This window comes from Aphanomyces invadans (assembly GCF_000520115.1).
Source record: "Aphanomyces invadans strain NJM9701 unplaced genomic scaffold supercont1.2, whole genome shotgun sequence".
NCBI lineage: Eukaryota > Oomycota > Saprolegniomycetes > Saprolegniales > Verrucalvaceae > Aphanomyces > Aphanomyces invadans.
Genome location: NW_008580147.1, coordinates 2,075,748 through 2,102,353, shown reverse-complemented (window position 1 = coordinate 2,102,353; position 26,606 = coordinate 2,075,748). Strand labels below are relative to the sequence as shown.

At 53.8% G+C, this 26,606-nt stretch overlaps 12 protein-coding genes across 19 annotated transcripts; 6 read left to right on the top strand and 6 right to left on the bottom strand.

Annotated features, from left to right (window-relative positions):
- Positions 1–82: 82 nt before the first annotated feature.
- Positions 83–2,134, bottom strand: H310_01471 (hypothetical protein). Its single transcript, XM_008864583.1, has 5 exons — positions 1,981–2,134; positions 1,765–1,922; positions 1,603–1,676; positions 1,442–1,559; positions 83–1,383 (listed from the first exon to the last, which is right to left on the bottom strand). Exons 1-5 carry the CDS (start codon positions 2,047–2,049, stop codon positions 120–122), a joined length of 1,683 nt encoding a protein of 560 aa, XP_008862805.1. The 5' UTR covers positions 2,050–2,134; the 3' UTR covers positions 83–119.
- Positions 2,135–2,495: 361 nt separating this feature from the next.
- On the bottom strand, positions 2,496–4,166 carry H310_01470 (signal recognition particle protein SRP54). The gene has a single exon (XM_008864582.1). The coding sequence runs from the start codon at positions 4,099–4,101 to the stop codon at positions 2,578–2,580; it is 1,524 nt and encodes a 507-aa protein (XP_008862804.1). The 5' UTR covers positions 4,102–4,166; the 3' UTR covers positions 2,496–2,577.
- A 184-nt stretch (positions 4,167–4,350) lies between these two features.
- H310_01468 (hypothetical protein) lies at positions 4,351–8,787 on the top strand. 3 transcript variants are annotated; one of them, XM_008864578.1, is made up of 8 exons: positions 4,351–4,568; positions 4,616–4,713; positions 4,775–4,924; positions 4,982–5,145; positions 5,194–5,646; positions 5,702–6,007; positions 6,055–6,207; positions 6,261–8,787. In XM_008864578.1, exons 1-8 carry the CDS (start codon positions 4,357–4,359, stop codon positions 6,390–6,392), a joined length of 1,668 nt encoding a protein of 555 aa, XP_008862800.1. In that variant the 5' UTR covers positions 4,351–4,356; the 3' UTR covers positions 6,393–8,787. The 3 variants fall into 3 exon arrangements, with proteins under 3 accessions (XP_008862800.1, XP_008862801.1, XP_008862802.1); XM_008864579.1 differs by having other exon boundaries at positions 4,358–4,568; positions 4,758–4,924; XM_008864580.1 differs by having other exon boundaries at positions 4,358–4,568; positions 4,758–4,924; positions 5,702–6,207.
- Positions 6,438–8,776, bottom strand: H310_01469 (hypothetical protein). Its single transcript, XM_008864581.1, has one exon. The coding sequence runs from the start codon at positions 8,757–8,759 to the stop codon at positions 6,573–6,575; it is 2,187 nt and encodes a 728-aa protein (XP_008862803.1). The 5' UTR covers positions 8,760–8,776; the 3' UTR covers positions 6,438–6,572.
- Positions 8,788–10,229: 1,442 nt separating the features above from the next.
- Positions 10,230–13,723, top strand: H310_01467. Of its 2 annotated transcripts, XM_008864576.1 has the most exons (10): positions 10,230–10,855; positions 10,940–11,005; positions 11,054–11,178; positions 11,227–11,716; positions 11,762–12,622; positions 12,679–12,744; positions 12,814–13,043; positions 13,090–13,373; positions 13,434–13,546; positions 13,603–13,723. In XM_008864576.1, exons 1-10 carry the CDS (start codon positions 10,289–10,291, stop codon positions 13,699–13,701), a joined length of 2,901 nt encoding a protein of 966 aa, XP_008862798.1. In that variant the 5' UTR covers positions 10,230–10,288; the 3' UTR covers positions 13,702–13,723. The 2 variants fall into 2 exon arrangements, with proteins under 2 accessions (XP_008862798.1, XP_008862799.1); XM_008864577.1 differs by having other exon boundaries at positions 12,814–13,373.
- A 79-nt stretch (positions 13,724–13,802) lies between these two features.
- H310_01466 (hypothetical protein) lies at positions 13,803–15,819 on the bottom strand. Its single transcript, XM_008864575.1, has 6 exons — positions 15,760–15,819; positions 15,617–15,707; positions 15,511–15,566; positions 14,364–15,469; positions 14,191–14,316; positions 13,803–14,144 (listed from the first exon to the last, which is right to left on the bottom strand). Exons 1-6 carry the CDS (start codon positions 15,796–15,798, stop codon positions 14,027–14,029), a joined length of 1,536 nt encoding a protein of 511 aa, XP_008862797.1. The 5' UTR covers positions 15,799–15,819; the 3' UTR covers positions 13,803–14,026.
- Positions 15,820–15,909: 90 nt separating this feature from the next.
- H310_01465 lies at positions 15,910–18,753 on the top strand (the record flags this gene model as incomplete). 2 transcript variants are annotated; one of them, XM_008864574.1, is made up of 9 exons in its annotated part: positions 15,910–16,280; positions 16,326–16,419; positions 16,472–16,776; positions 16,834–17,326; positions 17,371–17,533; positions 17,585–17,664; positions 17,715–18,044; positions 18,100–18,505; positions 18,555–18,753. In XM_008864574.1, 8 exons carry the CDS (start codon positions 15,910–15,912, stop codon positions 18,415–18,417), a joined length of 2,154 nt encoding a protein of 717 aa, XP_008862796.1. In that variant the 3' UTR covers positions 18,418–18,505; positions 18,555–18,753. The 2 variants fall into 2 exon arrangements, with proteins under 2 accessions (XP_008862796.1, XP_008862795.1); XM_008864573.1 differs by having other exon boundaries at positions 18,100–18,753.
- H310_01464 lies at positions 18,089–19,979 on the bottom strand. 2 transcript variants are annotated; one of them, XM_008864571.1, is made up of 6 exons: positions 19,853–19,979; positions 19,718–19,801; positions 19,589–19,668; positions 18,896–19,534; positions 18,744–18,843; positions 18,089–18,694 (listed from the first exon to the last, which is right to left on the bottom strand). In XM_008864571.1, the coding sequence occupies exons 1-6, from the start codon at positions 19,946–19,948 to the stop codon at positions 18,482–18,484; spliced, it is 1,212 nt and encodes a 403-aa protein (XP_008862793.1). In that variant the 5' UTR covers positions 19,949–19,979; the 3' UTR covers positions 18,089–18,481. The 2 variants fall into 2 exon arrangements, with proteins under 2 accessions (XP_008862793.1, XP_008862794.1); XM_008864572.1 differs by having other exon boundaries at positions 18,089–18,843.
- A 254-nt stretch (positions 19,980–20,233) lies between these two features.
- Positions 20,234–21,888, top strand: H310_01463. 2 transcript variants are annotated; one of them, XM_008864570.1, is made up of 4 exons: positions 20,234–21,040; positions 21,094–21,292; positions 21,349–21,579; positions 21,624–21,888. In XM_008864570.1, exons 1-4 carry the CDS (start codon positions 20,262–20,264, stop codon positions 21,699–21,701), a joined length of 1,287 nt encoding a protein of 428 aa, XP_008862792.1. In that variant the 5' UTR covers positions 20,234–20,261; the 3' UTR covers positions 21,702–21,888. The 2 variants fall into 2 exon arrangements, with proteins under 2 accessions (XP_008862792.1, XP_008862791.1); XM_008864569.1 differs by having other exon boundaries at positions 21,349–21,888.
- On the bottom strand, positions 21,294–22,821 carry H310_01462. Of its 2 annotated transcripts, XM_008864567.1 has the most exons (7): positions 22,605–22,821; positions 22,451–22,537; positions 22,334–22,397; positions 22,223–22,269; positions 22,081–22,173; positions 21,900–22,024; positions 21,294–21,850 (listed from the first exon to the last, which is right to left on the bottom strand). In XM_008864567.1, exons 1-7 carry the CDS (start codon positions 22,810–22,812, stop codon positions 21,797–21,799), a joined length of 678 nt encoding a protein of 225 aa, XP_008862789.1. In that variant the 5' UTR covers positions 22,813–22,821; the 3' UTR covers positions 21,294–21,796. The 2 variants fall into 2 exon arrangements, with proteins under 2 accessions (XP_008862789.1, XP_008862790.1); XM_008864568.1 differs by having other exon boundaries at positions 21,900–22,173.
- A 1,420-nt stretch (positions 22,822–24,241) lies between these two features.
- H310_01461 (hypothetical protein) lies at positions 24,242–25,284 on the top strand. Its single transcript, XM_008864566.1, has one exon. It carries the CDS (start codon positions 24,280–24,282, stop codon positions 25,204–25,206), a length of 927 nt encoding a protein of 308 aa, XP_008862788.1. The 5' UTR covers positions 24,242–24,279; the 3' UTR covers positions 25,207–25,284.
- A 160-nt stretch (positions 25,285–25,444) lies between these two features.
- H310_01460 (hypothetical protein) lies at positions 25,445–25,987 on the top strand. Its single transcript, XM_008864565.1, has one exon. It carries the CDS (start codon positions 25,466–25,468, stop codon positions 25,925–25,927), a length of 462 nt encoding a protein of 153 aa, XP_008862787.1. The 5' UTR covers positions 25,445–25,465; the 3' UTR covers positions 25,928–25,987.
- Positions 25,988–26,606: the final 619 nt, after the last annotated feature.

Below are 26,606 nucleotides of genomic sequence, written 5' to 3'. Positions count from 1 at the left end.
GTTGGGAGCCATTCCACCAGTCGGTGCGTGTGTCTGGCGACGCCAAAGTGGCGATGGATTGCGATCTTTTTTCTCACAAAACTGGTTGCTTCAAAGTTCCCATGATGGTATATTACACCTTAACGATACGATCGGCGCTGGGAAGTTGCAAAGAGCGACACGCCTTTCCCCTTGGCCTTTTTCCCGTTCGGACCCAACTCCTTCTGGAGCTCGTCTAAGTTAAACGGCACGGCCATAGCACTCCCCACGTTTGGCCACCCAGGGGTCGACATCGAGGTGCCGTCCCGACCACCCACATTGAACGCGGGGTAGTACCCTTGATTGGTTGTGACGCTCGCAAACGTGGCGTATGGCGAATTGTACGGGGACTCGTCGGGTGTGTCAAACCGTTCTAGTTCACCATCCTTGTCGGGGGGCGCGCCGACTGCCACGTTCTGTAGCTGGGGGTAATGCGTGTCGTTGTCGAGCGCCAACTGCAGCATGAGACTCACTTCAAAGCTGTCGCTGCGGGTCTTTTTCTTGTCCAGCTTCTGGTGTCGTTTCGCTAGTTGGCGCGCCCGCGCCCTTTTTTTGAACTCTGTTTGAAAATGACTCATCGTGTCGGGCGATACGATGCCTGCCAAGTCGACTTCGACCAAAAACAAGTCGCAATGCGATGGAAGGTGCGCCATGTACCGAAACCGCTTGCGGACGTCGTCGTTCATGACGACATGTTCGATCTCGAGCACAGTAGCCGTGATGTCGTACGGGAACGAGTTGTCGTGGCCGAATTCACGCGTGAGGGCGCGCATACAAAGAGGATGCAAGATCGCGGTGTGGCCATTGTGCAATTGGTAAAACGTGTACGGAGGCTCGTCGTCACTGGCGTCGATTGCTGCCTTTGTTGCTGCAGAACGAGAAACGATCCCTGACGCATCGGCCGCTACACCATCGCCTTCGCTGGACGTCGTTGCAAATAGTTTCGCCAATCGCTTCTCGCAATACGCCAACGCTTCCTGGACAACTGGAAGCGCGTGGTCGTCGCCGCTGCTTTGAGCTTCCGCCGCTAACGTGTGCAAGTCGTGCATCTCGAACTCAATCATCGCTTGGAGGTACGAAGGAGTGGACTCTAAAATGCGCGAGTAGGCGGCGTTGGAGCAATGGACAGACGGTATTTTGCCCTTGACCAAGGACGAGCCCATCGCAGCCGGCAAGTGGGGGAACCAACTGCTTCGAGACCGATGGATCAAGTGGAACGTCGCCGAGGACCCGATCAAAGGAATCGTGCGGTGGCGGTCGATTAAGACACTGCGCAGATCATGTTTCTTGACAGAGTCGAAGCACATGGGGCATCGGCGCCAGTAGTTTTCCGTCATCGACAAATACGTGAGAATACAATGCCAGCTAAGAAGAGAATACAGGTCTGTGAAGTAGATGTGTAGGTCGACGATGCGGGCTGTACCAGTATGCGTGACCACAACGAGTGATTTTTGGCGCTCGCAACGTGTCCAAGCAGATCGGACACCTCTGGTCGATATTCGTCGCGTCATTCGCCACAATCACCTGCTCAATTTTGTCCCCTGGCGCAAGGTTATCACGATGGTGCCATAGACGGGAGCGTACATTCGGTGAGTGCGTCGAGGTCGTATAATGTAGGCGACTCGTTGGCTGAAAGAGGAGAAATCACAAAACGATAACTACGCGTCAGGACAGGGTCGCTTATGAGTGATCTCAAGAGGTGGAGAGCGGCATCGTTGTCGAGATGGCCCGAGAACGAATACTTACTTTGCGTGGAGGAATTCGTCGCGCGTGCGGGGCGGCGGCCCTTTCTTTTTTCGCACGAACGACGGTGGGTCATTGTTCCGCACGGGAAGCGAAAAGTTGAGCAAGTGGTTGGCCACGGACCCTTTGCTCTTGCGTCGGTCAGACCCGCCATGTCGTTTCTAAAGTATCCCATCAAGATATCGCAACGACAGCTGCGGCGTACATCCGTCAACTTACATTGCCTTTCATCAATGCGTGCTGCAAGTGGTCTTCGTCATCGAGCAAGTGGTGGTCCGATTGGTACATGGTTCGATGCAGGCGGGGCGGACGCGCGGAGGTCTGGCTGCACGTACTGCGGGCGGACTTTATTGGCAGCGTGTGTCGAATCTCTCAACTTCGAATCCGATTCCCGACAAAAGTATACGACTCATTCGCATACATTCTGTTGTGGGAATTTCCAAGGAATCCCCATTGAGATTGTCAACTCCGCGGCAGACAAACGGCCAGTGCAATACCTGCTGACGTGTAGTGCGATGAGAATGCCCACAAGCGGGTCAGAGATGAGGTTGTCCGTCGTCAAGGAGCTTCGAATCATGTTGCGGGTGGGTGAATCGATCTCTTCCTTCATATTTACGAGAAAGACCTTCACCTTCACACCAGTCAGCCAATCAGTTAAGCGCATAAGAATATCGAGAGCCAATCCTGTCACGTCATAAAAAATATCCATATATATTTCATAAAATCAAGCGAATCGAAAAAAGCGGTGGCAATTCGATATACGATGTTCATGGCAATGTGTGCATTTGATTGAACTTGCAGTGTCCTGTGTTTTAGTTAAAACTTGGGCATCCCCGGTAGCCCGCCGCCCATCATCTTCATCAGTGCACTCGGGTCCATGCCGCCAAGGCCCCCCATTTGCTTCATCATATCCATCATGCCTTGGGGGCCTCCCATCTGCGCCATCATGCGTGGATCCATGCCCCCTTTCGGTGGGTACTTGGGGGCATGTGGATTCCTCTTGGCAGATTTGTCGTCGGCGCCCTTGAGGAGCCCACTCTTCCCCATGCGAGTGATCACACCCGCGAACTGCTTGTGGCACTTGAGCAGAAACTCGACTTCGACCAGGAGGCAGCCCGATCCCTTGGCAATGCGGAGCTTCCGCGACGGCGTCAATGGGACGAGGTCGTCCAGTTCTGCCGCCGTCATACTGTCCATCATGTAGATGAAGCGCTTGAGCCGTTTGACACCTTCTTCTTCGCCGCCGCCCTTGAGCATATCGCCAAACGCGGCACCCATGCCGGGGATCATCCCCATCACTTTGGACAATGGTCCCATCTTCATGACTGTCTGGAACTGGTTGTACATGTCTCGCAGCGTGAAGACGCCCTTTTGCAACTTGGCGACCATTTCCTCTTGGTTGTCCAAAATGCCGGTCGACTTGACCTCTTCCAGAAGCCCCTTCATGTCGCCCATCCCTAGTAAACGGCTCACAAACGACGACGCATTGAAGGCCTCAAAGTCCGCAAAGTGCTCGCCCGTCCCGTAAAACGTGATCGCAGCGTCCGTAGCGGCCACGGCACTCATCGCCCCACCACCCTTGGCATGGCCGTCCAGCTTGGTGATGATGACGCTGCCAACAGGAATCGCCTGCCGGAAAGCCGTCGCTTGGTCGTGGACCGCCTGACCGATCGTCGAGTCCATGACAAAGACGACGTCGTCGGGAGAAACCGCTTCATACACTTCTTGCATTTCAGCAAACAAGTCGGATTCTTGCTTGTGGCGACCACTCGTATCGACGATAATCAACTCGTAGTGCTCAGCGCGGAACTGCGCCACTCCTTCTTGCGCAATGCGGACAGGATCGGCTTCCGTGTAGCTCCCATAAAACGGCACGCGCAACTTGGTCGCGTTTTGCTTGAGCTGATCGAACGCACCGGCGCGAAACGTATCGGCACACACCATGCACGTCTTCCACCCCTTACGTTGGTAGTAATGCGCGTACTTGGCGATCGTCGTCGTCTTCCCGCTCCCCTGCAACCCGACAAACATGACAACGTTCGACTGTCCCTTCTTGAGCTTGTACGAAGGGGTTTCAGGCTCCAACATCGACACCAGCGAGTCCACAACAGCTTTGTGAATGATTCGACGACGGTTGCCCCCCGTGGACTCGTCATCGTCAACAGCATTCTTGACCTTGGCCCTCAATTGCTGTACCAACCGGACATTCACGTCCGACTCGAGCAATGCCCCACAGATCTCCTTCAGGATCGTGTTCAGGACTTCATCATCGACGTTTGAGGCGCGGTTGAGCTTGCCCAGCGCGTTCTGAATCTTCGTTCCAAGTTCGGCGAGTACCATTCTGTCCCGCCGTCAAGCCGCCTTGGAAATCGCAAGTGCTCAAGGCCTCGAAAATAATATTCGACAGGTCGAATTGATGAATATATTTTTCTATTCTGAATAGTACTATTTAGAGAAGTGTCAAATTGTACCGAATAAAAAATTCCTGCTCATTCTGGTTGTTTCCACTTTATCACATAGAGTTGATTCAGTATCCGGATGAAATCCGGATACATACATGCGATTCTTGTCGTGCGCATTTTGTTTCGTGAACAAATGTGGCGCCGCACCGTGGCCGAGGCATGCCTCTTGGGTGTTCCTGTCGTGTGGATGTACATAATTCTGGACCAACGAACATTGCATGAAGGCTCCCCATTGCTGCAGTCCTTGTATCTCGCGATCGCTGTTATGTCAGTCCTCGTTCTTGGCGGAGCTATCCTCACTATTGCACCATGTCGCCTACCGCGCAGTGTCAAGCAACACTCGAGGTATTCACTCGCCCATTTTGCCACTGCCGAAACTTTGTGCCACATAGAGCGGAGGCAGATTCAGGCATCCTGATTGGTGTTGCCATCGTGCCCATTGTGATATGCAGCCGCTTACTCATCGACGTCTCAGCTGGCACACAGTCAGGTGGGAATGCCTCAGCTGTTCTCTCAATCTTGAATGTATCACAGAGCGCTCATTCACATAGAGTACGCGATCGTGCATGTATGGTTATCGTTAGTTCTCGGGATGTCGTCCTTGTTGCGTGTGCTTTTTATGACGCCGTGGTCCATCGCCACTGCAGCTGTCGAGAGCGTGATTCTCCATGGGATGTGCCTCATCATTCAAGCGCCAGCAGGTAGACCGAAAACTCTTGCAAATGGACCACATATTATCTTACGTACATTCACCACAGGCATGTTCGTCGTGCACGTCCATGCTGCATTGCATCTGTACAACGTCCTGTTATACCACGGACTCGTGGCGGTCTCCCGGTCATTTACGTATGGCGAAGCCATGGTGGTCTCTCAAGGAATGACATTTCTTATCATGGATGCAATCTTGTACACATTGCAGCAGGTCTGCCATCCATCGCTTCCCTTCACTCGTATATAATACATGTCGCAGGGAGGAGCACTGCACCAAGCGGAGCCGTACGCTATCCCTCCACGTGACGGCATTGCAATTGTCCTGCAAATTGGTCTGATTGTGAGTGTCCTCTTGCTTCCGCTGCTCTGTGTGCCTCTCTTCCATGTCTATGGCACATCCACTCCACGAATCGTGCGACCGACGCTTCCGCCGTCGCCAACCGCCCTCTTCGTCGGACTTGTTGGTTTTGTCGCGGTGGTATTTACCGCGTGGACGTCGCTCCTTCTCGACACAACTCTATGGACTTGGGTCGTCGATGTATTCCTTGTGCCGTCGAAGGTCGGAGTCGCAGCGTACTGGGCCACGACACTTGTGGCCGTCGTTCCGCTGTGTCCGATCTTGGCCAGGCGATGGAGCTTGCGTCAAATCGTAGCCCGCAAGTTGTACCACTTTGTCGTCGTGCTGCTGTTTTTGCCCGTGACGTTTGTCGACGTACGTTGCGCGGCATTTTCTCTGGTGGTCCGTCTCATCGGCAGCTTGCATGTAGGTGGACATGCTTCGTTTGAGCTATGGCGTCGCTGTCGGGGTGTTCATCGTAGTCGAATGCATCCGTGCGCTCGCCGCCCCTCCCTTCGGACGCTCTATTGCGTTGTACATGCGAATGTACTTGGACCACCGCGACGACGGCCGGTTGATTCTGAGCCACACATATTTGTTGCTGGGCTGTGCCCTGCCCTTATGGATCTTGTACCCCACATCGTCCACAACCAACCTTGACGAGTCAACGAGCATGGCGTCGGCCGCTCTGATTTCTAACGCGGGGGTGTTGGCTCTGGGCATCGGCGACGCCATGGTGCCCGTCTTCTTCGGAATTCATCTCTCACGATGTATTGCGTCTAGGGTGCGACCATCGGATCGATGTGGGGCGCCACCAAAGTCGTCGGTAACAAGTCGCTGGAAGGCAGCGTGGCCGTATTTGTTTCGATGGGCGCCGCCTCACTAGTGTGTCACTCGTACCATGTGGACTTGTTTCTTTACGGCCGCTACGCTCCCGTACGTGTTGCCCTGCTTCGACTGTCTCAAGTGAGATCTTTGGCCCGTTGTAGGTCATTCAGTGGCTGGGAGCGACCCTCGTCACCGCCATGCTCGAGGCCGTGACGTGTCAAATCGACAACCTCGTCCTGCCTCTCTACTACTGCGCGACCTTGTGCCTGACTGCGTGTTCGCTGTATCCATGACCCACACGGCTTCTTTCACCAAATTGTATCCACTGTGTCCGGCGGCGCTGGGTAGGCCATGGCATGCAACGCGTCAAAGGATCCAAGTCCGGCCGTCGAGTCGCTTTCCACGACGGCTAGCGCATTGGAAACTTATCGAGTGTGTGGGGTGCCACTCAAACTGATGAAGACATGATTAACTTAACGCACGAGCGACTTCAAGCTGTTTTCGAACGCGTCGAGGGAGTGGCCCAAGATTTCGAGTGACGTCGCGTACGACAGACGCACGGCCTTTTCAATGCCAAAGGACGACCCAGGCACAATCGCGCAGTGGAACGATCCGAGCAAGTAGGTCGTGAACGCTTCGTCCGTGTCGATGGCAACGCCGGCAGGAGTTTTGAACCCCGTCCCGATGTAGTGCGGGAGCTCGATGAAGACGTAGAACGCGCCCGTGGGGTACGCATACTGGACATGCGGCATCGAGTTCAGGCGGCCGCATACGTACTTGCGCTTTTCATCCATATTGGCCAGGGTACCAGCAATGAGCGGCGTCGGCGACGCTTCCTCGAGTTCCAGCGCGGCGATCGCGGCAATTTGACCGATCGAGCTCGGGCACGACGTGATTTGACTTTGGATCTTGGACGCGGCGGCCGTGAATTCCTTGGGGGCGGCCATGTACCCGATGCGGAGACCCGTCATCGCGTGGCTCTTGGAGAACCCGTTGATGATCAACGTGCGGTGGCGCATGTTCGGTAGCGACGCGACGCTGATGTGACGGCGCGTGGGGGTGCCGTCGTCCTGGAACACAAGCTGCTCGTAGATTTCATCCGCCAGCACCAACACGTTCGGGAATTCCTGCAGCACTTCAGCGATTTCAGCGAGGAGCTCGGGGCCGTGGAGGACACCGGCGGGGTTGCTCGGGTTACACAGAATGAGGACACGGGTCGTAGGGTGCGCCAGCAGCGACGCGCGAAGAACGGCCGGCTCGATCAGGTACGAGTTGGCCAGCGTCGTGGGAAGCGTCACGGGGACGGCGCCGGCAAGCTTGGCCATGTCGGGGTAGCTCACCCAGTACGGCGCCGGGATGAGCACCTTGTCACCCGGTGTGCATGCCACGAGCAGCGCCTGGAACACGCTCTGCTTGGCGCCGCTCGAAACGAGGATTTCAGACGCGGCGTCGTACTTGACGCCCTTGGAGCGCTCCAAGTAGCGCGCAATGCCTCGGCGAAGCGCAATCATACCAGGCACCTCCGTGTACTTGACGAAGCCATCGGCGAGGGCTTGTTGCGCCTTGGTGATAATCGCGGCGTGCGGGTTAAAGTCGGGTTCACCCACGCACAGCGAGTACACAGTTTCCCCTTGAGCTTCCAGTTGCTTGGTGAGCCCGTGGATTTGGTTGGTCTTGGACGGCGCGAGCTTGTTCAGGAGAGGGTTCAAGCCCTTGGCAGGGGCAGCAGGACGCGCCGGCACGGTGATCGAGCCGACAAGCGCACCATCCAGCGGGTAGGTGCCCAAGACTAGGACGTCCATAGCGTCGAGGGCCTTCAGTGCCGACACGGCCGCCGTGACCGCCGCAGACGTGCCCGTGACATCCGCGTAGAAAACGTACTTGTACTTGTCGCCCGTCACACCAGCGTTCAGCACTTGGTTGGCGACCGGGCCGAAAGGACGAGATTCCAACTTGGTCAGATGAAGTGCCGAGAACGAGGCGAGTGCGCGAGGCAAGGCGGCAGCGCCGCCCGCGGACGCGAACGCGATGGTGGACTTGACGGTGCCCGTGAGTGTGGCTGCCGGCGACGGGGACAACAGCAAGAAGCGAGTGTAGTTGTTGGATTCGTCTTCGATGCTGCTGTCGAGGACTACAAGGCCGTAGAGGGACGCCGCGAGGTCGCTTGCGATGGCAGCGGTGGTCTTCCAGTCGGGGTGTGCCGCAAGAAGCTTGGCGGATCCGGCCGTGTCTTCTTCGTCGCGGGGTACCGCGCCAAGGTTGCGAATGTAACGATCGCATTGCGCGAGGGCTTGGGGGTGCGAGATAACAGTTTTGATCGCGTCCTTGGTCGAGCCAGGCAGCCCGAGCAAGTGGTGGTTCACACGAAGGTGGGTTTCCGCGACAATGTGGAGCTTGTAGCGCAAGATCAAGTCGTAGTTGACATGGATGGTGCCGCCCAGCGTGTTTTCGATGGGCACGAGGGCGTAGTCGGCAGCGCCAGATTGGACAGCAACGACGGCGCTTTCAAACGAAGCGTGGCCGATGGTGGTGGCGGCGTTCGCGCCAAGCAGCTGATGGACTGCCTTCTCCGAGTACGCGCCAGGGACGCCTTGGTACGCGAGCTTGAGGGCCATGGCTTGTACTTGGGTGGCTTTTGGATTATGGGGCCTGATCCACATCGATGGATGGATCCGCCCCTTGTGTCACATGCACAACTTCAACTCACGAGATAGGTTCAGAAAAACGCCATGCGTTTAAACTCAAGAGTTGCGAATTTTTGGCACGTTTAAATCATTCAAGTTCGTTTTAATCTAGGTTTTATTTCTCCTAAGTGCGCCGCCCTCGCTGCCAAGGCGAGTCGTTACATGATACGATTTGATTGGACCGTTCGTGCACGAACGAGCCAATCCGGTCGCGTCTTGACCATACCTCGGCGGCGGTGACCAGCGGAGTGCAAGGTCCGACTCACTCTTGCGAGGGCTCCGTGGCAAGACGCGGCCTCCATTCCGAAGATGGGTGGCCGCGAGCGAAACACCATCGCCTGGAGACGCGCTTAATAGCTGGTGTGGTGCCCACCGACGTGATTGCGCAATGGGCGCCGCAGCATTCTTGTTTGAATAATTCATACGAATGCAGAAAAAGTCGCCGAAGCCTCGTTAAGAAATTGTATCCATGGGATGCAATCCGCCTCCAGGAAGCTCTCGCCACACGCCTGGTCAACACGTCTTCCCTGGGTGACCCATCGCGCGATCGAAAGTACCGATGTGGGTGGAAGAGATTTGGTGATGGAACCAGCACATGTGTGTGGGTCATTCAGACGAGATTCTCGAGAGTATGCCCTTCAGCTGGGTCTCCGGGCCCCCCGTCGCCTGTCGGATTGAGAGAGCTTGAAGGAATCGACTAAGGTGGATGGAACTGACAAACTTGGGATACAGGTTTACATCTAACGTTTCACGGCATGGGCTTCAAGCTTCTGCTGGAGCAGCAAGCTGTCATGGTTGGAGTCGGAGCCGGCTCGATGGTCTGACATGACGTGATTGAATAAGGACGTTCCAGCAACACCAAGCTGCCACCAAAACGCAAACAACTTCACACGTCGCCTAGGTATGACCAAGTTGCCAGAAACACCAAGAACTGGAACATCGCCGCCTGCAAGAAGAGTGCCCACTGTTCAAGGTCGAATGGGGCCAACGAAAGGTTCCGGTCGTGGAAGTGGAGCCACACACTGACAAGCACAAGGTTTACAGTAGCCCATGAATCACTGTCAGAATCACACTTTTCAGCGAACCAACCGACTCGCCTGGAGGGCAAACAATGTCACAACGTACGAGGTGAGTGTTAAACGTCGCATATTCTACATGGGGACGCATGAACTCACGACAATCGTTCCACCTCCGAACCTAGTGCCGTTCCAAACCGAGTACAACCATCAACGCCGCCACCGTCGCGCCCAGGACCTTAAGGCGTCTGCTCGAAATGTCGCCCATCTTGGCTTTGACGGAAGTGATCCTTGGCGCAATTGAGATCCTTTCCGACGACGCACGTGTGCTGGTCGGGCAGGTGGCAGTGGTTCTTACGGCTATCCGGATATTTGCGATTTCATGCACGAAATCGGTTTCGCGACTCTTCGGGGGCGAAACTTCTCAACCCACTTGATCGTTGTTTGGGTGCGGCGAGTGACGAAGCAGCGAACGCGTGGGGTAGTTCGATGCCTGTAATCTCGGCGATCTCGCCCAAGTACAATGAAGGCCTGTCGATTGAAGCGCTGCACAATGCAGGGCTCCTCACGGACACATCCATGAAGATGTACACACCGCAAAACCTCACGCGGCTGAATCGGTTCGAGTCGGTGTTCCAGTTCTTCACCGTGCCCGACTCATCAAGAGCGGCTGAGATGTTTCATAATTTCATGGCGTTGTCGGCACTGGTATCGTGCGGGTCCCTCTTCCTCCGAACGCTGTGTGGCCCGAACCTGGACGATCTCTACCCCGACTACCCGGCGCTCCCAGACGAGCACACGTACAAGATTATCGACGGCGTCTTCACTGTGCTTTTTTCCCTCGACTTTGTCATCCGACTCATCATTTGGCCAAGCCTGTGGCGAAAATGCGAAGTGCTGCGGGAGCGGCGGCTTTTGCCGTTCGCCCGCGACATCTTCAACTGGTTTGACCTCCTCGCGCTCGTGCCGTTTTACGTCGACACGATCTTTGGTGACGGCACGTCGTTTGTCGTGATGCGATTGGCACGTCTCCTTCGCATCTTCCGGCTGGCCAAGGTTCGTAGCCATACTGGAGTCCACACGATCAGTCTTCGACTGGGAACTTTGCCACTAACTGCTCCATCCCTTGTGATGCCGTAGAACAACTCAGGGACGTACATTTTATTTCAAGCAATTCGAGCCAGCCTTCCTGGCATCACGATCGCGGTACGCGCCGCCGCAGACCGTCAAGCGCTATGGCTGATCCCGTTCTAGCTCATCTTTTTGCTCGAAATCGTGCTGGTCTTTTCATGCTTGATGTACCTCTTTGACCCGTGCTACGACAAAGACTCGTGCATGTTTCCAGACTTGCTCACATCGGCTTACTACGTCGTCGTTACGTACGACTCGCCGACAAAGAAGCGTGGTACTAACTGCCTTCCTGACAGGGTGTCGACTGTCGGGTATGGAGACGTCGTGCCATCGGCGGGGAACGCCCTTGGACGCATCACAGCGATCGTGATCATGATCATGGGCACGCTCTTTTTGTCCATGCCGCTTGCGATTGTCGGGACAGAATTCGACCGGGCGTGGCGAGACCACACGGAGAAGATTGTCCAGCGGAGTTTGGAGTCGATGCACGCGATGGCCGCGGGGCGGGACGCGTCCAAGGCGCACGATGTCGTCATGGACGACAACCCGGAGATTCTGACCAAGTACATGGCCCCAAACACGGCGTACTTGCGGTTGGCGTCGCTCACAGGCGAAATGGCGTTGATTGCGTCGGCCCTTGCTACGGATCTCAAGAACGAGCCAGACAATGCCAAGGTGAAACAAGTCGCGCTAGACTTGCACGCGCACATGCGGCTGTGCCATGAAAAGTACAAGGAACTCGTGCGCGTGATCGACGAGATGGTACACAACGAAGACAACTCCAACGTACGTGGTCATGATCCGTCGTGTCGCCTCACGAGAACGTCGTAGAGCATGAAGCGCACGAGCTTACGCGAGCGCCTTGTCGCGTCGTTCCAGAGCACCATACGTCGGAGTTTCCACTCGCCGCCGTTGGAGCTGAAGCAACCGACTGTGGATGAGACTGTGGCACCTCCGCCGACGCCCCCGTCAGGTGGATTCCAGTATCGCTGGGTCATCATGGTGTTTAGCATCATCATACTGACGTTGCAAACGATGCCCGAGCTTCAATTCTATGGCGAACAGACCGAACTGTGCAAGACGGTGGTCAAAGCATATTGCGCGCTGCCGTCCGTGGTCAATGCGACGGACGACCCGGGGTGCTTTAGCGCAGCCGACCCGACACAACGTCTGGACTTTACGTGCGGCAAGATCGACGGCATGAAAACGATGGCGTCCAACTGCTACGGCGTCCAAAACAATTTTGGTGCGTTGTACAACTCGTCGCTGGGTTGTCTTTGGGCCGACGACAACTTTAACTTGACGGGCCTTGGGCTGGTCAAGCCATTTCGAACCAAGTTCGAGCTCGAGGGAACGGAATCCCGCGTGGATGTGTGCCAGCGCCGCGAGTGCCAACGCAACCACTTTTACTACTTGGATCCATCCAACGCGTGGCCGTTGTTTGAGTACTTTTTCTTTGTGTGCTCCGTCGTTGAATTCATCCAGCACGTGTGTGTCACGGGCGTGCGCAAGACGAATTGGAAGAACCCGTGGCAGTGGCTCGACGCGATCGCGTTCATTCCGTTCATCGTGTTCGAGTTCAAACGGTACATGATGGGAATCACGCCCGCGTACGAGATGACACCGAGCTCCAACGACATCTTGTCCACGTTGCGGTTCGCCCGCATCTTTCGGTGGTTCCAAATTCAAAAGGTGCGGTCGACTGTACGATCGGGGCACGTTTCCAGGTCGGTCACCGTGGTCTGTAGGAAATCCCAGCCACTGTCGTCGTCTCGGAAGCCATTCTGAAGACGTACAAGCGCCTGGTGATTCCGGTATGGTGCATGTACATGGACTTGGGTGCTCTGACGGCATTGCCTGAACAACATTTCGTTGTTGCGTAGTACTTCATGCTAGCCCTGGTAACGACGATCTTTGCGTTTGTGATTTACCAGCTCGAAATGGGCACCGAGTGCTTTGTCGGCGAGCCGTGCGTCGTGAACGGGAAGCTCTTGACAAAGATGCCAGAAGCGACCAAGCACATGAAGTACCGCAAGCGGATCCTGATCGACTCCAAGGGGAACTTGACCCAGTTTGAGGACGTCTTTTCCGGCATTTGGTTCATCATCGTGACGTACGTTGCACACTTCGGTGGACCTGCGCCATGACAAACACCACAGGATCACGTCGGTCGGGTACGGCGATATTGTCCCGATTAACATGTCGGGCAAGTTCATCGCAGTATTGGCAATGATCTTTGGCGCGTGCTACACAGCCATGCCGTTGACGCTGGTCGGGAGTCAGTTCAATCGAAGCTACAATGACTATAAGCGCCGCGAGGCGCTGTCGAAAACAAAGAAGGATGTGAACACGCGATTGTCCCTCGCGATCGACGAGGAGCGGTCGTGGAGGAACTTTCGGGAAAAGCACCTGATCGTCGATATCAAGTGTTCGTTTGAACGAGGTTCGTCAGTGTGGTGACCCGAGTAGGCGGCGCTGACACCTTTGCATGCCATCTCGATAGAGTTTCTGTCGCTACTGGATGACAACGTGGCGGAGGAAAGCGTGACGTCGGCCGGCCGCGAGGAGAAACTAGCAATTGTCGTCGCGATCAAAGCCAACATCGAACTCTTTAAGGTCCGATGATGCGGCTCTCTTGTCGTCGTTCTCAGCAAAGATTGTGTTTGCACCAGGTCTCGGTCCTTCGAACGTCGGCGATCGTGAGCCGCATCTACCACGAAGGCCTCCGGCTGGCAAAGCAGCAAACGTTGGCGTTGCATAAGACGTCGTAATGGATATTGTGTGAGTACTGCATGATCCGTCGGGTGCTTGGTTTCTGTGCGGCGGTCGGCACGTCAGCATGTGCATGCTGCAGACAGTCGACACAGTAGCTGGAAAGTGTGTGAAGAAGGCGAATTCTTTGCAAGTTAGCGCTTGATGCAGTGCAGAAGGTGCGGACTGTCGCGTTAGCAGCGAGAAGTGCCGCCTAGACGAAGGGTTGAGTCCGACACAAGTGCTGACGTGGATGTGTTTGCAATCGTTGGAAAACATGGGTGGTATGGGCTCCGTTCTGTGGCGATCGAGTCCACCATGAATTGAGTTTGTACCGAGCCTTTGTCATTGAATGGGGTGAAAATGCCGTATTTGTGGTGTCGATCGCAAGTGGTGAATCCACGACGAGATGGCGCTCCATGGGCCTTTCGGCGACGTTTTCGTTCGTCCGACAGTGAATTTCCTGCGGAGGTTGTGAAGTCACCACGACGAGAACCGCGTTTAGATACCGGGGCTCGGCGTGGCCCTTGATGAGCTGCTCCAGTTTTTCCTTTGGTATATCTTTCACGGGAACTCCATTGACAAACAAGATGCGGTCGCCAACACATATCGTTTTTCTCTTCACGGTGTTTGTGCTAGGATGACGTGAGCAAGAGCAGGACCATCCAGCAAACCAACGCACCGAACGTAGCGCTTGAACACTGTGAACTTGGATGAAAAGTCCGTCTCGAGCTGGAGGCCGAGTGGACCTGTTGACGGTGAAATCTCCACACAACGACTCTTCCCATGCTGCCACTTGCGTCGAACAGGCTCGATGGTCGGGTCGACATGTGGTATTGAGGTTGCATTCTCTGTGACGAGGGCTGAAAATGGCTTGGACACAACTTGTATCGTCACAGCATCTGCTAGTGGGCCGCGGGGTGCGCTAGAGGACTCTGTGCTGCGGACAGTACGTCTCCACGGGGACAAAGGTCGCTTGGATTGGAATTCGCTTTTGTACAGCTCAATGTCTCGAAAGGAGAGACGCCGAGGAAGATGCAATGATGATTCCATCACACGATGCAGCATCGAAACAGACGACTCGGCGGACGCGGTGTTGTCGGCGTTGGGCACGGTCAGCGTGGATATGCCGTTGATGGCCATTAAGTATTGCTCCTTTCGTATCCCGTCGTTGCGAATGGGCGGTTGGCAAAGAAAATGCGACGGCGGCGCGGTGACGGGCAACTTGGATCGTGGTGTGGGTAAGATTGAATGCACGATAGGCACTTCGAACATCAAGTCGACGGGCGATAACTGCATGGTCTGGAGCAGGGCGGCGCTTGCAATGGTCACGACCTTGTACACCCTGTCATGGCCTGGAGCGAGTTTCCAAAACCAAATCTGTTTGGGGAAGGAGGCTGCATCCTGTAGTAATTGTAGTACGTCTTGGAATGGCGCCCCGAGCACGAGATGGTCGTTGACTTGAACAATCGCGTGATGCAAAAGCGGAGTAAGCTCGGACAGCGATGTCGACTCGAGACATAGTGGTTTTGCCATGATATAGCTCTCCGTCAAACGAAATCCGAGTGGTTGTGACGGTGGAAAGTCCACTTCGAATTCCCCGTCGTCCTTGAAGCTTTGTTCCTGTCGTCGCCAGTTCTCGACAGCCTTCTCTGCAGTGTCAAACGACCCCTCCACTGGAACGAACGTCAATGACGTCTTCAAGCCTTTTGCGGACGACGCGGCAAGAGTATCGCGAAGATGCTTCATCACGTCAGAGAATGCCATGTCGGTCGTCGGCGTATCGTTCTACTACAGCAATCAGTTTTGTGTGGTGGCAACGGACGTACTATTGACACCAACACGTCGCCTTCTTGCAAATTGGGGCAAGAACGCTCGGCAAGACCTGTTGCCGCAAGAGGTTGACCGTGTGAGTTACAATGTCATTGGGTGTACCGATGACAGGTTCGAGTTTTTGAACAATTACGTCGCCGTTGGTTGGAAACTTAAGACACATGCCGAGATCGCCACACTCGTGGAAGACATACTATGATGGAGTACGATGGAGTTGACGAAGAGGTGCCTCGTGGGGTCCTTACCTCAACAGTATACTCACCCACCGCATTGTTCTCGTTCATGGCGCTCGACCCAATTTCGAGTTACTCTTCACGTTTATTTTATTTTTAGCATTCGGATAAGGATTATTGACCGGATAATTTCGTGCGCGCCAACTTCATCTTGAAAAAGAAATGGCCGGGCGAATAGTCCGCCTCGACCAGTGCGTCGTGGACAAGATCGCGGCGGGGGAAGTGGTCCATCGACCCGCCAGCGCACTCAAAGAGCTTCTAGAGAATAGCCTCGATGCTGGTGCCAAGCAAATCAGTGTTGTGGCGGGACAGGGAGGGATGAAGTTACTCCAGATTACAGACGACGGATGCGGTATCCGTCGAGAAGACTTGGACATCGTGTGCGAACGGTTCACCACAAGCAAGCTGCGCAAGTACGAGGACCTGCAAGAGATTTCTTCTTACGGATTCCGCGGAGAAGCCCTATCCAGTGTATCCCACGTCGCCCATGTCACGATTACATCGAAGACAAAGGATCAACCTTGTGCTTACCGGTACAGCACTTCACGATTCCATCATTCTTACAGACCGGACTGTAGCGCTCATTATCGTGACGGCGTACTCGTATCAACGACTCCAGGTGGGTCTAAAGACCCTGTTCCGTGTGCAGGCAAGACAGGCACGCAGATTCTGGTATGTTGAACGGCATGCGTTGCAAGTACCCACACCACACCTCATCTACCAGGTGGAAGACATGTTTTACAACCTGAGTACGCGAAAACAAGCGCTTAAGAACGTGTCGGAACAGTACCATCGCGTGCTAGATGTGATGCAACGGTACGCGATTCAGTACGGAGGAAAGGGCACATCGTTTGTGTGCAAGAAGCATCGAGAAAACACATGTGACCTCAACATTGGCCACAACTGCACTCAGTTGGACGTGATCAAGTCTGTATTTGGATATTCCGTTGCAACAGACTTGGTGGCTTTCTCCCTTGTCTCGGATGAGACATTCAAGACCTCAGGTTACGTTTCCAATGCCAATTTCAAGTGCGATTTCCAGCTCAGACGCCCATGTTATTGTCCAACTGACGCAATGATCCGTAGTACCAAGAAAAACGTATTCATCGTTTTTATCAACAACAGGCTGGTCGACTGCCCAGCTCTGCGACGAGCGTGCGAGTACACTTACGCGCAGTACCTCCCCAAACACACGTATCCGTTCGTGTTTCTTTCGATTGAGATTCCGCCACACCATGTCGACGTGAATGTGCATCCAACCAAGCGCGAGGTGCATTTCCTGCATGAGGAAGCTGTGGTGGAAGCGATCTCAAGTCACTTAAACGCGCTTCTGCAAGGCGGGAACCAATCGCGCACGTTCACAGTCCAGCCAGTCACAGCTATCATGGCGTCGCACTTGAGCGCGCGCGAGAAATCGGCAGCGATTTCATCCACGTCATCATCGGAAGACGACGAAGACAGAAGGGACATCGATGAGGACACTCCCAAGAAGAAGCACAAAGCATTTGACGCGTCGACACCGAAATTAGTGCAAATCAGCTTATCCAAGGCCAAGACCAAATCCTACGCCCCGAGCAAGGTGTGCTGACAAGTCACATCGTCAGTATATACAAACGTCAATAGGCACCTCAACGCCTCGTTCGGACAGACCACACCACGACTACGATAGACAAGTACCTGATGTCCCAAGAATCTATGTTGAATGTCGAAGACGATCAAGACAACGCCTCTGTCGGCGAAGAGATCGGTCGCATGGAAGGCGTTGACGTGGATTCGAACGATGAAGGTGCTTCATACAGTCATGTAATGTCGCAATCATGTCTTGTGATCATGGTAGAACTGGACCCGAAGAATCTTACAAGCGTTGTGACGTTGCTGCATCGCGTGACGTCCAAAACGGACCGGGCACTCACAAAGGTGCGCTTCAAATTAATGAAAGCAACATTTAAGTCAAGGTTTCCGAGTAGATCTTCCGCGAGCACACATTTGTCGGTATTGTCGACGACACGTCATCCGTGATTCAGCACCAAACTAAGCTATACCTGGTCAACCACGCGGCGACAATTGAGTTGCTCATGTACCAGACCATACTCCATCAGTTTGGATCGCTTGCGACGATTCCCCTTCACAACTCCCTTCCCATCACAGAACTGGCATTGTGTGCACTCAACAATCCGTCCAATGGGTTTTTGGACGACGATGGACCGCACGATGTCCACGCGAATGAGATCGCGAAATTGTTGACTGAGAAAGGCCCGATGCTGGCAGAATACTTTGGACTTCACATCGATATTGAGGTGCGCTTCCAATGCAAACACATCAATGTCAATTTACAAGTTGTGTTGTCTCCAGGGTCAATTGAAACGCATCCCACAGATTCTCCTCAATCATGAGCCGCCGCTCCACGCCCTTCCCGAATTCATCTTGCGCCTGTATGAGATCAATTGGGAGGATGAAGAAGAGTGCTTCCACGGCGTGACCACAACACTTGCCAAGTGGTACAGCGACACTGTGTTCCCCGAGGATGTCACGAAAGCGCGACACGTTGTCGAACACGTGCTGCTTCCAGCTTGCAAGGCTAACTCGTTTGTGGCACCTCATCGCTTGAACGACGCTGTCACTCCGATCGCGTGCTTGAATAACTTGTACAAGATTTTCGAGCGGTGCTAACTCTGGTGTGTGGAATCAAGCTGTTTGCCGATCGGTGGTAGAGCAGTTGCTTTTGAACTGGGTTTTAATCCACCAGAGGTGGCATGACGTATGCAAACTCTTCGTGGCTGAAGGAACAGCTCACCGGACACGAGTAGATCGCGATCGTTTGCCAGTCCATGCCACCGTCCAAGACACGTTTCCCCGGCTGCGGTGAGTCCGTTCGGGACAGGCTCGTCATGTCGACGGGTTTAACGTAATTTTCGACTTTCAAAAAGTAATTGGTAGCTGGCATGAGCTACAACACAATGTGGTACTGACAGACTGGAGCGAACGGGCGTGCGTACCTGCAACTCAAACACACGAGCTTCGCCGCACTGGCAGTTTGGGACAACAAGGTTTGCTGGAGGTGGCGATGGCCACAGCGGTTCGCCACCGTAATTGTATCTGGCGAGATGATTGTTAGTTCAATTTGATGGTAGAAAGGCAGATGTGTTACCGCAAGCACTGGCTTGGACTTCGCTTGACGCGTTTCTGGAAGCGAAGGAAGAGCTTGTCGCGAAGGGGTGTTCGTTCGTACGACTCAGCATGATCCCCGACACCGCCATCACTTGTCGTCGGACTGTCAGACGGCTTGTTTTTGAGAATATTGCGCAACCTCGCGACTTCCGACGCGTTCTCTTTCTCTTCGTCGGCCAAGTACGCATTGAGCAATTGTGTCTCATGGGTGAACTTCTCCGTGCCACTTACGGCAGGCTCGTCGTCAACATTCAAAAATATTGAGGCAAAGTGGGGCCGCGTCGCAATGGGTTCGTCAACCTCGCCCGCGACGGTCGAAGGAACTTCGGCCTTGGTGGCCGAGGGTTGCTGAGGTTGCATTCGTTTAGTCGATTGAGCAATTGCATTGTCGCGTGCGTTGAGCAACGCTTCCAAATCGATGTCGCATGTAGCAGTGGTTACATTCGACCCCCACGTCGAGCCTCCAATGCTGCTCCAATTGTCGTCGTCGCTGTCATCATCCGAGTCGCCACGGCCCCAAGTAGAGGAATTTGGCGCAACACAATGAGTAGTTGTTGACTCCGGCGCAGCAGGTTTGCTTTGCTCCGTGTCGTCGACTTGAAATCGAAACACTCTCCAACTAACGAATGCAAATGCATGTTGTTGTATTTGCATTGTCAAGTGCCCGAGTTACCTGTTGGGGACAGTGACACACTTGGCGGAATTGCATCCAAAAATGTACAGCGAGCGCGGTGTGGTCACAGGAGCGTAGATCTGACGCCGAGGAGTGAGATTTCGATTCAGCGATGAAAAGCGAAGCTACCTGAGCGACCAAGTAGAGTGAATTGTGGCATTGTGGGCAGTGGAGTTGACTGTCGGGAATCGAGTTGGCCGCATTAAACCATGCCTGCAGTTACTTGCTCAGTGTATTATTGCTTCGGCCTTTGACTGGACTTACAGGGATACCCCCTAGCTTAGCTGTGTACGGGCATGTCTCGTCAACGCGGACGTCCTTGGCTGGGATACCCAACAGGACAGCATCGCCTTCGTCCATTCCTTCCCAAGGTCCCGCGCTTCAAGGTAACGTTAATACAAAATTTAAAATACCTTCCAATCAGCGGCAAGATATTTGAAATCAAAACAGCCAATCACAATAGAACAAGCAGGAAAAGCATTTTTTCTGCCAATTGATGTTCAGGCCGTTCAAAGTTATCTTGATACTAGTACTTGAATTTCTGAAAGGCATTTAAATAATTCATTTTCCAAAATAGTTGCGAACATACTGCGTAGTAGCTACCTCATCCCTTGATGTAAACAAATTTGAACTTCATCTATTATTTCCATTGCCACGACTTCTTGGAGCAACGATGGCGACGCGACCACACGAGCTGCCAACTAGTAGCGGCAGTGGCTCGCTCGATGACTTTGTTGTATCGAGGAAGCTCGTCAAAGCGACATCATCTTCGTCGGAGCGAAATTTCAGGGCATTGGAGCGGGAAGATGACGAGGAAAAACTATCGGACATCGAATCCACTCTGATCCACGCAAGGTTTAAATCAAGGGACCAGGACAAGAGGCGCCCTGATTCAAAAGATGTGCATCCTGTGACCAAGAAACGGAAACCAACAACTTCTTCGTCTTCTGAGGTGGTGTCCAAACAATACAAGAGTGCAGCCAACGACAGGTCCTCCAAGCAGCCTTCAGTCAAGCGATCACAAGCGGACCATGATGGTCACGACCCTTCGTCGCCTTCGCCACGTGAAAGCTACCGGCACCAGAAAGCGAAAGCATCGCCTCATGCGTCCGAGACAAAGGCAGAGTCGAGCAAACTTGTCGGAGCGTTTGTGCAAACCGTGGAAAAAGTCCTCAATCAATTCGACGGGGAAAAGGACCGCGACGCGGCATTCAAAAAGTTGCAAAAGGATTATTTGGCGTTGCTGAATGTGCGACAGACAGAACCCGAGAAATTGCTGGCCGAGTCGAATCGCCTGGCGAAAGAGGCCAAAGCGTTGCACGCCGAAGCCAACACGAAGTTGCGTCAACAGGTGGCAAACCTGACAAAGAAGGTTGAAAAGTACGACAAGGTTCGTGAAAACATTGAGCGTATCAAGGCACGCACTGACATCGGGGCCAACGATTCCGAAGTGTACGTGCCTGGCGATTTGTTAAATCTCTCTCCGACAGGTACACATCGTGTAGGGTCGTGACGTTGAAGCACGAAAATGCCATCATCCATGCTGAAAACGATTCGTTGCGCAACCGCGTCAAGAACCTCGAGCGGGAACTAGAGCTCGAGCGGTCGAAGCACCTGTCCACGACAGCGCCGTCTCCGGCTGAGGTCAGGCGTTTGGAAGGGACGGCCACCGACTTGACACACAAGTTGGTCCAGGCAAACAAGGTTGGAGAACGTCATGGGGGGATTTCCATTTGTTATGAAGTGGTCTATTGACGTAGTTGTTGGGAATCTACGAGCTCTTGTCGAGCTTGCATATCAATTTGAAGAGTTCCAGCGATGACAAAGTCGAGGTGTCGTGTCGGGCGATCGACTCGCTGGATGCCAAGCAGTTTAGCTTCAACGTGGCGATTCCAACCAACCCGCGGGACCAACTCGAGTACAGTCCATCCATGGAAGAAGTGGACCACCAGAAGCGGCAGGCAGCGCCGCTTGTTCCCGACTTTCTCTTGGTACATATTTACACAATTCTTCGTTGTCAAAAGTGGGCACGTAGGACGAGCTCAGTTTTCAACGGTCCGAACTCACGCGGTTTATGCGAACGATCTTAGAAGCAGTCATTCGAAAGAAGTAGTCGGACGTGAAGTAGCAATAGTAGTCGTATATCGTCGTGTTGCAAAATATGCCCCATCCATTCGGTCGCGGTGTTGTTCACGGCTGTCGTCGGACCTACGACTCGACCCACCACGACGACAACCCGAGGCCGTCTTCATCGATCGTTCCCTACAACGATATTCATGAATTTCCATGCTGAATCTGCAAAGTACCGCACGATGATTTGCAGAGCGGCGGGTTTGGGGTCCGTGTCCGATAGGTCGACGCTGGACGACCGGCGCCGCGTCGGGTTTTCGCTTTTATCGGGCTTGGTGTCTGCGGCCTCCGTGACTGCTTGCATGCCTACAGCACATGAACGTAAGCAGGCAAGGATGGCGATTGCGACGGCGGTGGGGGACCATTTGCTGTCTTGAGCACTCGAGTAAAGTTGATGTTGGTCACTCGAAATCTGACCTCTTCATTCAGGTACATATAGTACGGGTCTTGGTCGTCTGTATGCGCAGTTGGTGAGAACATTATGCTGACAAGGAGAGGGCGTACCTTCGCGGCCAGGAAACTTCCACTCCCATAACCTTTCTGTCTTGTCACTGCAAGATACACGAGGCATTCGTAAGATCGTCCAAGGTCAGGGGGATAATCAAAATTTCATACAAGAACGACGGATTTTGCATGGCGTAGGATGGGATGATGATGTCCTGCATAAACTCCATTGACACTACGCATGCCAGTGAGGACACATGAGGTGATGACATTTCCAGCCTGATGTACCTCGGATGTGTTCTTCCGTGCAGTTGATGATTTTCCCCTTTAGGATTTCCCCAATGAACGGACGAAAGACAACCATTCGAAAGATCACTAGTCGTCACGTTGTTCCCGTCAAAGTGCCATCACGTTGGAGCATGGAGACAGGGACGGTGCGCACCGTCTGTGTGGGAAGTGCCATCGGATGGATGAACGTACGCGTCCCCGATTTCAATGAAGTCGTAGTGCGTAATGCACAGACCGACGTCGGCAATCACTTTGTTCGCATACTTTCGGTCGATCTCTTCTATCAGGACACTCGAGTAGTCCGCCGAGAAGAGCTCGGGCGCCACTTGGATCACGTCAGCTACGCGGCACAGGACAAACATGTTGAACGGTATTCAAGTGCCTCATTCGATTGGCGCATGTTTCGGATCAAAATCCGGATAAGCGAGAAAGTATCCGAAACACGGAGGAAAAAATACAAAACTTTCAAGATTTCACATAGGCCGATTGTGCACTTATACATGGGGCGTTCGCTGTCCAGGGCAATGTGGTGGAGGCGATCGTAACTCGTTGGAGCATTAACCAACCTACAAAACCAAAAGAGGCGATCCGCTAGAAGATGCTGCATTCTCAACTAAACTAGAGAAGAGTCTGCTTTTTGTGAAAATTGGCCTTGTGAGAGCACCACGAGGCCATGCACCACATCCAAGCTCAATTCATGTCACATGCAACCAAAAGCCAACAACGCATAGTTTGTTTTTGAAATCCAACTTTGGTGGCTCAACGATCCGCATTGGCAATAGTTTTTCTAGTCAACAACAATGCAGACGTTGGTATTGCTTGTCAAGGCCCCAACGACAGCTAGCAGCTCCATAAAAGGCAGAAAAATGAAAGCTAACGTATGGGAGGTCAATGGAAATGATCCCTCGAGCTCCTCAAGGGATCATTTCCATTGACTTCCCATACGTTAGCTGGTTAAACTTACCTCAAGGGCCCATCGCGATGGCCTTACAACCACTTCTGAATGCAGTCAGTGCGAGAGCAATGGGCTCTCCACATCGTGCCTACACGAGACATCGCAGTCGCACGTTAGATTGATGGCATGAAAGAATTGTTCAAGCACGATAAACATACTTAGTTGGGAATGTAGTTTGGGGCACAGGAACTTTCAACGCAACATTCAAGGAATGTTCTCCTCGCATTGGCACCGGGGTCGCCTTTCATTCTCTCCCGCACACGTGCTTCATAGAATTCTGCGAGCAGCGCAAACCCGTCTTCAAACCATTCGTTCATTCCCTGTCGGTCGTCACGTCGACGTTTGGGTTTGTGTGGATTCCCCGTCCATGGATATCCGCCTGTCACATTCCGGATACGACAATGAACGGTCGCATGCCGACCGTTCCATCTGACGAAGGTGATGGGCTTACGTTAAACACCACGTGTCAGTTTAAACGCACGGTAATGGAATAAAACGTCCAACCACATCGCCGTCGTCATAGCGAAGGAAGGACAGATGTAGCCAATGGGAAGTTTTTCCTATCGTATTAGCCAATTGGCGTGAATGAAGGTAAATAGTTGCTTTTGATTGGCTAAATGCAGATGGTTTCCGCCAATAGGGATGCAGAAAGAGGAATGGATTAAAAATACACAGATTTCGATGTGATATTATAACTCCAGCTTGAACGCCACGGCTCGGTCACCCTCCTGTATACTCAATCTGAGTCGAGTGCATTATCCGGATGCTCCGGCTGTGTTTACAAATCGTGGCGAGTTCAATGGCTACGAAACAGCTTGTCGCGACGGATTGCCTCCGTCGACAGCGCTGTCATTCACAAATTTCACGCGTCGCCATGTCTGCCACGGTAGAAGCTGCCGTCCCCAAATCACTCTCGACGTCGTCTGCGCCCAAGACGGAAGAGCGCAAAGTGTCCAAGACGTTGAAGACGTTCGGCGGCATGGCCGGTGGGTTTGTTGAAGCGTGCACGCTCCAGCCTTTGGACACTGTCAAGACCCGCCTCCAATTGTCTGGCGGCAAAGACGGGGCGATTACCGTGGCCCGCAAAATTGTCGCGGAAGAAGGCGCGGCCGCCCTGTACAAGGGGTTGACTCCTTTCGTGTTGCACTTGGTGATCAAGTACTCGTTGCGATTCTCGACGAACGAATTCTATCGTGGGTTGCTGTCTGACAAGGATGGCAAGGTCACTCCGTTCCGTGGCTTCTTGGCCGGTGCTGGTGCCGGCATCACGGAAGCTATTTTCATCGTGACTCCGTTCGAAGTGGTCAAGACCCGCCTCCAGCAACAAAAGGGATCGACCAACTTGAAGTACCATGGCCCCGTCCACGCTGCGCAGACGATTTTCCGCGAAGAAGGCGCGGCCGCTCTGTGGAAGGGTTGCGTGCCGACCATGACCCGTCAAGGGTTGAACCAGTGTTTCCTCTTTGGGTCGTACGACTTGCTCAAGAGCGCCCTATGGGGCTTGAGCCGCGACGACAAGATTTCATCGCACCAGGCATTGGTGACCGGTATGGTCGCTGGTATGTTGGGTCCTGTCTTCAACACCCCCGTGGATGTCGCCAAGACGCGCTTGATGGCGCAAGCAAACAAGGTTGGTGAAGCCGGCAAGTACACAGGCATGGTCCAGTGCATCCAGACCGTGGCAAAGGAGGAAGGCGTCGGTGCTTTGTACCGTGGATTGATTCCTCGCATGGCCCGCGTCGCGCCAGGCCAAGGGATCACGTTCGCCGTCATGGAAACGGTGTGCAAGATCTTTGCCTAAACACCGAGGAGGCGTCGTCAACGATGTGACCAGTGTAAAGTATTGCATTATTAATTCAAAGTTCCGCTTGCTACCCCGCGCCGACGACCACGTCGTTCGTTATCCACGAGCGACGAGAAACTGGACATTCCTTGTCGCAGCTGCGACAACGTCGCGTTGGGTTGCTCGAATGTTCTCGCAGCACTCGGACGAGCGCTGCTCGTCGAGGAATTGTTCTTGAGTTCGAAAATTCACCCAGTTCAGAACGTGGAAGTAAGGGATGGGGGTGTCTGTCGGTGGGGCGCGATCGAAGAAACCAAACTGGAGTGATCTTGAATGCGTCCGTAACCACCGCAAGGGCGAGAAGCGGTCGCAGGTTCAGGTCGCTCAACGCGGCAGGCGTGCCCTCGCGTGTTCACTGTGCCGTGCCATTGCACGATGGAGCGGGGGGTGGCACGTGTGCTTGTTGTACCCCAACGTTTCGACAGTCGCTGTGCACGCAAGCTGCTCAAGGGAGAGGTCGGTGTTGAGGGCAACGCCGCTCGCCAACCTGGATGGACAGGGCGATGTATTGTGGACGTTCACGTGGGTTGTAGCTGTGCAATCTACCGAATCGTATCTTCCAACGCGGACCGATTGGAAGCCGACACGCTTTAGTGGAGAAAATCTCTGCATCTACCGATGTCCTCTAGGTCGTGAAACGATGCGGAAGTCAGACTGCCTTGCCGTGCTGATGATGTAACAAAGGACGTGAAACCTTTTGAACATGAGCAGAAGAGATCCGAACGGCTCGTTATAGGCGTGATGCATGCGACGGATGAATTCCCGGTCAATTGTCAAGGCAGGAGCCCACTTGCATGGTGGCATGCATATCATATACACGAATATGCACCGGACCATGTCCACACAGGCGGCGGCATGCAAGATCACCATGCGCTGACATCCTGGCGACAACGAATCGGTTTCATCATGCGTGCACGGGTTTGACTGGATCCAAAAGTTTCGGTGCCACAGTCATTGGTGCCGAATTTCGAGCCCATTTCAGCTCACACGATTGAGATCCTCGTCGGCAGTCAGATCATTCGCCAAACAGACCTCGCGGATACACCCCTCGACATGAAATCCACCCTCGTGCTGATAGCATGGCTGGTCGCCTCGGCGCATGCCGAGCCGAACGCACCGTACAGCAGCACGCCCCCACCGACTACGACGGCAAGTTACGCCAACCCAACGACTACAGTTCGATCAACAACCTTCACACCGTCTCCAGCGACCACAACACGAACTCCCACCACGACGGCCCAAGGATACGCGACTCCAACCACGACTCGTGCTCCAACTACTACACCAGCTCCATGCACTTCTACACGAGCTCCAACCACTACTACAAGACCTCCTACAACGACTTCTCCAGGATATTC